This window comes from Solanum pennellii, chromosome 4 (assembly GCF_001406875.1).
Source record: "Solanum pennellii chromosome 4, SPENNV200".
NCBI classification, from domain to species: Eukaryota; Viridiplantae; Streptophyta; class Magnoliopsida; order Solanales; family Solanaceae; genus Solanum; species Solanum pennellii.
In genome coordinates, this window is record NC_028640.1 from 66,046,034 (window position 1) to 66,055,260 (window position 9,227).

At 38.0% G+C, this 9,227-nt stretch overlaps 1 protein-coding gene and 1 pseudogene across 1 annotated transcript; both read left to right on the forward strand.

Moving 5' to 3' along the window:
* The first annotated feature begins 6,149 nt into the window (after nt 1–6,149).
* On the forward strand, nt 6,150–7,727 carry LOC114073853 (annotated as a pseudogene).
* A 170-nt stretch (nt 7,728–7,897) lies between these two features.
* Nucleotides 7,898–8,303, forward strand: LOC107016945 (bZIP transcription factor 17-like). Its single transcript, XM_027916283.1, has one exon. The coding sequence runs from the start codon at nt 7,927–7,929 to the stop codon at nt 8,299–8,301; it is 375 nt and encodes a 124-aa protein (XP_027772084.1). The 5' UTR covers nt 7,898–7,926; the 3' UTR covers nt 8,302–8,303.
* The last annotated feature ends 924 nt before the right edge of the window (nt 8,304–9,227 follow it).

The window sequence follows — 9,227 nt, forward strand, 5'->3', positions numbered from 1 at the left end:
TTAGTAGCTCCCATAGTTCAGTCAGACTCTCTTGCATTGACCATTTATCAGTATACTCAGTATCAAGTTTCAGCATGTTATAAATTGGTCATTGCATTCAGTTAGCTCAGAATTCTCTATATCATGTTCAGATTATTATACTTGCTTTTGTGCTTGTTCAGATATGTTTTATTTCAGCTTTATTCTATCCTACATGCTCAGTATCTTTCAAGTACTGACGCATACATGCGCTACATATTCTCGTGATATAGGTTCAGGTTCCCAGCACCCAGATCACGCATAAATCGATTTCCGATCTTCAGTTCAGCAGATTCAGTGGTGAGTCCTCATTCTCCGAGGACAATAGTCATGAGTTTCTTTCAGTATTTAGTCTTTTAGTTTTAGTTTTTGCTCAATTTAGCTGGGGCTTGTCCCAGTATTTCTAGTTAGTTTAGAGGCTCATTTTCAGACATAGTTAGTTTCAGCTTAGTGTTGAGTTAGTAACTTCATTGTATTAAACTCATTTATTTCATTTATCTCAGTTATAGAATATGGGTATTCCCCATCTTTTCAGAATGAATTATGATTTAGCTTCCTCTTCAGTTTATATTCTTTAGTATGCTCATGATTATGCCAGCAAGCTTAGCTTGGGATCACTTGTGGTCCTAGGTTCCGTGTCCGCGTCTCAGGGCTAGCTCGGGGCGTGACAGATTCGAGAGAAATATGGTTTGGAGTTTGATAAAGTACCCATCACTTTATATGAAGATAATCCAGCATACATAACACAACTTAAGGGGGGATTCACAAAAGGATATAGAACAAATCACATTTCACCAAAGCTTTTCTATACACATGAACTTCAATAGAATGGTGATATAAATGTGCAACGGATTCGTTCAAGTGACAATGTGGCTGATCTATTCACCAAGTCTCTACCAACTACAACTTTCAAGAAGATGGTGCACAAGCTTGGAATGCGAAGATTCAAGTCTCTGGATTAATATTCTCTTTAGGGGGAGTTAATACGCGTTGTACTTTTTTTCCTTACAAAGTTTTCTCCCACTGTTTTTCCTTGTAAGATTTTTAATGAGGCAAAATAGATGAGTATTAATAGACATGTGTACTCTTTTCCTTTACTAGAGTTTTTCTTTTCTTAGAGTTCTTTTTAGTAAGGTTTTTGACGGGGCACATCATCTATGAATTAGACATTCAGGGGGAGTGTTATAAAGTATTTGTATTATAGTGAATGTCTATCATGTAGAGTTCTTTTAAGATATGGTTAAGTGTCCTACTTGGGGACCAAGTTAGATTTCCTCTATAAATAGAGGGATCCTCTTTATTGTAAAATCATCCCTCAAGAGAAATAGTAAGTCTTCTATTTTCTCTACTTTCTTCTCCTTATTCAATAGTTTCATAACAGTAATAATATCATAATGAAGAGAGAGAGAAATATTTCTTTTTGGTGTAAAATTTGGTGCATGGGTTGTAGTTGATTACACCGTTAATAATGCTGACACCAAATTTAGTGTTTGGGTTGGAGATGCCCCAACTAGGTAATTTGCACGCGTGAATCGCATAGAACTTGCAAATAATCATTTATTAATATCCATACATTAAAAGTAATTGAAAAATAGGTTTTTAAAAAATGTTAGCAATATTCCAACATAAATTTGATTATTTGTCCATTATCACATAACACAAGAACCTCGAATAAATGAATTATTCAGGAAATAATAGTTCATCAAAAAGAAATTACGTTGGAACATGAAAACTATTATGAATTTTGAACTTGTATAATAAATTTCTTCAATTCATAACTGAGAAAAACTATTAAATTCGTATATATAATATAAAGGAAAAATTAAATAACGAATAAAACCATTAAAGTGATAACACTTGTCATAAGTGATGTTGCGGCTTAGATGGTTTGATGCCTTTTTTTGAATTTTGAGGACCAGCCAACATAACACCAAGGCGACAAGATTAAAATTGTTCACTAATATTAGTTGTTGTTCTATTTTCTTTTCCCTACCCTCTTCCTTTTCGAAATTAGTTAAGTTTGAATTTGATAAATAATTATTTTTAGTGATTGTTTGGTGCCTTATATATAATTACTTTCTCCATTTTAAGAAAACAATGTTTAATATTCCTTCATCCATCATTATTTGTTTATTATATTAAAAATAGTAGTTTAACTGTACTTGTCCAAGTTGGATATTAAGGGATAATTGACCATTTTGTGCTCACTTTACCCTTGCATTGAACACTAATCATTTTCCAATATTTAGATCGAAGAATAAATAAAGGTGAGATAGTAAAATACTCCTCTATTTATATTTTTTTAATAGTGTGTCAAGTTAAATATAGACCAGTAAATTAAAGATGAACGGAGGGAGTATTACTTTTAATGAGGTTATTTGAATTCATTCCAAAAATGATAATTCATCGAGCTAAGTGATATATACGTATATTATACTTTATTAGTTTTATATTCTATTTTTAAAATTATGTAATAATATTTGTTTAATTAAAACGTGACACTGCTTATAAAGTTTCTGCATACGTCACTGTGTGTATATGTTCAATATAACTAGAGGCAATAACTTCGCAAAAACATAAGCAACAAAGTTTAAAACATGTCCTCAAAAACAACAATTATTATCATAAGCACAATCCATCCACTGACATATCAAAATGAATTGCAAGTGAACAGAGGCATGAAATAAGCAGTAACAATTCTTACTCGATCTTTAATCGATGTAACTAGACAATAACTAATTGCTTGAGTTCTAGCATAGAATTGTTCAGACTTTAAGCTTGATTAAATATCTATTTGTGTGAACTATCCTCAGATTTGAAATTATTGAGCGAATATGCTCTCCTGATTTTTTCGTCTCTTCAAATTCTATAGACGAACACATTTATTAAATTTGAAAATCGATACGGTCGAAGGGGTGATGAGGGGTGGTTGGGTAGTGGGTGGAGGTGTGGGGGAAGGTGGTGAGGGACCCTGCGAGTATGTTGGAAAAAGGGGAAGGACGCCAATGAATGATGTATTTGTGGAGGAGGAAATAGACTCGTAGGGAAACTCATTTTCGACAAATTTGACATGACGAGATATGTAGACTTTATGAGTTTGTGGGTCAAGACAGCGATAACCCTTGGAGGTAGGATGATAGCCCAAAAAAATACAAGGACGGGATCGGGGTTGTAATTTGTGAGTAATATGAGGGCGTAGCCAAGGGTAGGCAAGACACCCAAAGACGCGGAGGTTGGTATAATTGGGAAGTTCTTGGTAAAGGAGTTGATAGGGTGATTTGTTGGAGAGAGTGTGACTGGGCATTCTGTTAATGAGGTAGTTTGCGGTGGCTAGAGCTTCTACCCAAAAGGAGACAGGGATATGAGATTGATGTAGAAGAGTAACCACCGTTTCAATGAGATGGCGATGCTTACGCTCAGCCACCCCATTCTGTTCGGGAGTGTATGGACAGGAGGTTTGATGTATAATTCCCAGGGATTGCAGAAACTGGCCAAAGATGTTATTGACATATTCCTTTCCATTGTCACTTCGAAAAAGTTTAACATGAGAATTGAATTGTGTTTTGACCATTTTTTCAAAAGTGACAAAGGTGGTGTATGCCTGTGATTTGTGTTTTAGTGGGTACAACCAAGTGTATTTTGTAAAATCATCCACAAAACAAATATAATAGCGAAAACCAGCAAATGAAGGAACAGCAGTAGGACCCCATAGGTCAGAATGAATAAGTTGAAAAGGTGCAGTTGTACGCTTCTCAGATAAAGTAAAAGGTAATTTATGAGATTTAGCAATTGAACAGGAGTCACAATTGTTTACATGAATGGAAGAAAAACCTAATTGAGACATTAAAGAATTTATTATTTGAGTAGACGGGTGACCCAGACGACTGTGCCACAACAGACTGTGGCCATCAGCCGAAAGAGCCACCGGAGCCACAGGAACGCTTTCTGAAACTGGGTGGGCAGACGAACTTGTGCCAGGAAGAACGTACAGACCATGCTCACAGGGGCCCTGAAAAATCACCCTCTTGGTAGTATTGTCTAGGATCTGAAAATCATTAGAGGTGAACAAGAGTGAGCAATTATTGTCTTTTGTGAATTGGTGAACTGAAAGGAGATTGGATTTAATAGAAGGGACGTGGGTAAGGTTACCTAGGTGAAAGATAGCGGTGGGGGTTTTAATGGTACCCGTGCCAGTGTGAGAAATATTAAGGGACTCACCGTTGCCAACAGTAATACCATTGGAGCCATGATATGGATTTGGAGCGTTAAGCTTGGATAGATCAGAAGTAACGTGCATGTTGGCCCCAGTATCCAACAGCCATTCAGAGGAAGGGCCGGCTTGAGATGCATAATTGGCACGGTTATCACTATTTCGGCTCTCCTCATACCGAAACCAGCAACGAACAGCGGTGTGTCCTGTTTTCTGACAGATTTGACAAGTTGGACGATCCCGCTCGTAAGTGCCCTGCCCGCCGCTGGAAGATGACTGCCCGCCGCTGCCGAAGGAGTGCAGGCTGTTGTTGCTGCCGTGCTGCTGACCGTCGTACGGCGGACGACTGCCCTGCCGACCGCCGCGCCCGCGGCCTCCGCTGTTTCTGCCGTAGCCGCCGCGGCTCCCCTGCCGGCCGCCACCACGCCCCCCGCGATAGTTCTGGCTTGCGGTGAGGGCGGTGGCCGGCTCCATAACAGCGGCTTCTCGGAGAAGAAGTTTGCTCTCCAGATCCACGTTGATTTCTTCACTTTTTAGCCACGAGGAGAGAGTATCCAGGTCAACGGGCGTTGGACTGATGCGAACCGCCTGTTTAATGGAGGAGTAAGCTGATGGGAGCCCCCGAACGACGCACATGACGAGATCTTTTTCGGGAATGATTTCGTTCACGGTGTCGAGGGCTGTGATGATGGTGGAGACCTCGTCTAAATACTCCGCCATAGTTTTCGTGCCTTTGGTAATTGTGTGGAGACGATCACGCAATTGAAAAATATGAGAGTGGGAAATTGATGCATAGCGTGTTGCGAGGGCCGTCCATAGGGCTGAAGCAGTTGTGTAGGATCGGACGTGTTTCTGAACCGTGGGAGAGATGACCGCAATCAAACATGATCGGATCTGGCCATCCACGGCTTTCCAGGCGGCATGGGCCGGATTGGTTTTTTCTGATTTGTCCGTGGCGGTGATGACTGCCGGCGGCGGTTCTGTGCTTCCATCGACGTATTTGAGAAGGTAATTGGCCTCAAGGGCTGTAAGAACGGTGATTTTCCATGTAGGGTAATTTATGTCTGATAATTTTTCGGGAATCAGGGCATGAAGATGCCTGAGAAGGAGTTTAACGCCAGAAGGAAGTGAATCGAGAGGATCCACATCGGTTGTCATGGCTGCCGCCGCCCAAGAGAAGAGAGGGAACGATCGGTGCCCTAAAGAGAGAAAAAAAAAACCTAGAGAAAAGAAGATCTAGGTTTTCTGGCTCCTGATACCATGAAGGAATATTGATTGTATTCAAGTGTTAAGGGAATACATGGGAGATATATATAGGAGATATAGGAAGGAGTACTAATCCTAATAGGACTAGGATTAAGGAGTACTAATCCTAATAGGACTAGGATTAGTACACAGTAAATACTAATATTATTTTATGCTATTTATTTAATACTATCTATTATTACTATTCATTAAAATAAAGTACAAAATAAGCCTTCAGAATCTAGAGGATGTCGTATAACTCAATCTTTGTGAATTCTGGATGCCATCTCATTGATTTGAATGTTTTCGAAGACATATACAATGTTTGCAATCTCGATTTTAACAAAAATTACCTAAAGACCTTGGCTGAAAATTCTTTAGCTTTATTTTTCATCTAGAAAGAAGCCCCATAAATTTTGCGCTTATTAACATCCTTAAAAAAAATAGAATCAAATAAAAATATGATAGTCATCGAAATCTAGATTTTGACCTTCTAAGTGTGAAATAAAGGGGCATAGAGAAAATAAATAGAATCAAATAGTTCGTGATCACATATTTAATTACACAATTCACTATTTCAATGAAAATTTAACATTTTTTCTCAAGGTTAGTCATTTAAGAGAGCATTCATGTATTCGTACATGCACTTATTGGTAAAGAAAACATTACCAACTAAAAGAATCTTACAAAATTATTTTTGAAACATCAAGAATTGAAATTTCTATTTTTTAGATATGCTATCTACAAAATCTAATGGATCAATCTTAACAATATCGAAAAATAAAACTATAAAAGAAAAGTAACTCTCACTTTCCTCTCTAATCCTATCCTGTCTCTCTCTAAATCTCTTATCAATTGCTGAAAAACTCTAGATATGGCCGATCCACCGCCGGCAGAAGAAGCCAACTTCATCGGGGAGTTCGACGGTTTTGCAGTTCAACCTCTTGACCGTACTTTTTACGCCTTACACATGACCACAACATACCAAGAAAATGTCGAAGATTTCCCTATGGAATTTCCAAATGTTAATTTCACAACCGATGCCATCATTCTAGATGAATCATTCAATGATAGTTTTCCAAACCCTATCAGTGATGATGCATTTCAAAACCCTAATTTTCTGTCAGACTGTGTCGGGTCGGAGTCGGGTTTGGACTCGAGTGAAATGAATCCGAAGAGCTTTGGTCAACCTAAGAGTCAACTGATTGGGAGTTCTGATGATGATTCTAGAAAATTCAATTCGACTTCAGGATATTGTCTTGGGGAAGCTCCAGTTAACAAGGATGAAGACGAAAAGAGGATGGCTAGAAAAATTAGGAACATGGAAAGTGTTCACTTGTCAAGGAAAAGAAAAAAACATTATGTTGAGGAGTTAGAGAATAAGTTTAGAATATTTCAATCAACAATTCAACATTTGAATACAAAATTATCCTATGCATTGGAAGAAAATGCAACTCTGAAGGCACAACTTGGAGGTACTGGAGTACCTTCTCAAGTGTCGCCAACCCCCAAGATTAATCTCTATCCTCCTCCATGGATGTCATATACACCATATTATATGATGAACCGACAAGGATCTCAAGTACCACTGCTTCCCATTCCAAAGTTGAAATCACAGGCACTAGCACCCGCGCCAAAAAGTAACAAGAAATTTGAGAAAAAGAAGATTGAGGTTAAAACAAAGAAAGTTGCTAGTGTTAGCTTCCTTGGTATGTTGTTCTTCATTCTGCTCTTTGGTGGGTTGATTCCTTTATTGAAAGGCAGATATGGAGGCATGAGTGAACCATTTATGAGTGGTGACTCTTTTTTGAATAGATTTAATGAGAAACATCTTGGTAGAGATGGTTGTTCTGGGAAATACGGTGGTAAAGATCATAGCTCCCATTGTGGCCAGGGAGGTCAGGGTGAAAGCAATGAGAAAAATACCAATAAGGCTGCAGATGAGTTTGTTCATGTGGGCAATGGTAGTGATCCTCTGGTAGCCTCTCTGTATATCCCATGGAAACTTGATAATTCAATCTGTATTAGCAAGTGAGAAAGCCATGGCATTTCATGAAAATGCTGATAAGAAAAATAGAGAGGCAGGCCTCGCAATTCCTGGTGATTTATCCGCTGCTGTCCCAGGAATCCATCCTCGCCTTTATCGAAGTCCTGCAATGGGGCAAAAAATTTTTGGATCTAAGGAGAAAGAGAATGTAAAGTCAACTACGCAGGAGTGGTACCTTGAAGGTCTTGCCGGTAAGTGTTGTTAAATCTTGACTGACTATAAATTCATATCTTTTTTTTAAAAATGAATTCCTCTAGTGTTCGCTTTGAGAATTTAGACACTTTTAATTTCTTTTGAGTCAGAGTATATGCTCCAAGCAAATTTATCTTTTGGAATAGCCTTCTGCTTTCCAGTATTTTAATTCATTTTTGTGTTCATTTGGGCAGGACCTTTGTTGAGGTCAGGCATGTGTACAGAAGTGTTCAAGTTTGATGTGTCATCTTCTGCTAGCGATATATCTATGGAAGAAAACCAGAATGGCACGCGCCTCCACAGAAATAGAAGGACCCTCAATGACCTTCCAGCTTCCCCTTCTAGACCCTCTCACAGCATTTCTGAAGAACAAACTGGAACAAATGGAAAACAAGAGAACAAGTCACTTTCGTCCATGGTAGTATCTGTTCTGGTTGATGGTGATGGCGTCATAGGTCCGAAGTCGGTCTCTCGGATATTCGTTGTTGTGCTTATTGATAGTGTCAAATATGTAACCTATTCTTGCATGCTTCCGTTTAAAGGATCTGCTCCTCTAGTGAATGCCCCTGAAGATGGAGCGTTCATATAGCAGAAGCCTGTTGGTCTTCTTCTCTATGTTTCATATGTCTCTGCAATAATAATACATTATCTCTCTTTAATTTATTAAAAGAATAAAGCAAACAATCCTTTAAGTTATATGTATTATCTTTGTGCATTCGGTATTTACTCAAAAATGACAATTGTAGTTTCCAATTCCTTAGATTAGCAAATAACTAGAAAACATTTGACTTTCTCTGGAATAATATAACATCTTACCAGGGCAAACCAAAGCTTGGAATGGTTATACAACTACACACCTAGCATGAAGAGAAAAGAAGGATAAAAGAAGAGAACACATCCATATAGAGGCACACTCGATGTTGTCGACATAATAACAAAACTCATGAAATAAAAATTGAGGTATTTTGTTAATTAGGTTGTGATTTTTTATCCATCTGCGAAGTGATAGAAATGAAAAGTAATGTACATAGAGTAGAGCAGAGGCTGAAAAAATATTGCATCTCATCTCAAATTCAACCATCATAGATCTGTTAAAAGCATAAAAACATGGCACTATCATTCCCAGTAAATATACGATCATCGATATGTTTTTTTTTGGGTAAAAAAATATTTTATTTACAAAAGTAAGAAATCAAACCAACCAACCAACAAGCTTGGACACAAAGCCCCAAGCATCATATTTTAAAAATTATCCCGATATACATCGAGTTGTTGTAGTCCATTTCCTAATCTAGCATGTTGAGATCCTACAATCAAAGAATAGATGATCAATGTCTTCATGATCCACTTGACACGCGCGTTGTTTCTTTCCCCCATTTAGCCAATATAACTTTTGTTGATAGCCTTTTAACTAATGCAATATATAGTATGAATAGCCATTTGGGAGCCTCATAGTTTTCCCAGACCACTTTCCCCATATTTCGTCTCATCTTCTTATACACATTCCTAATAGAG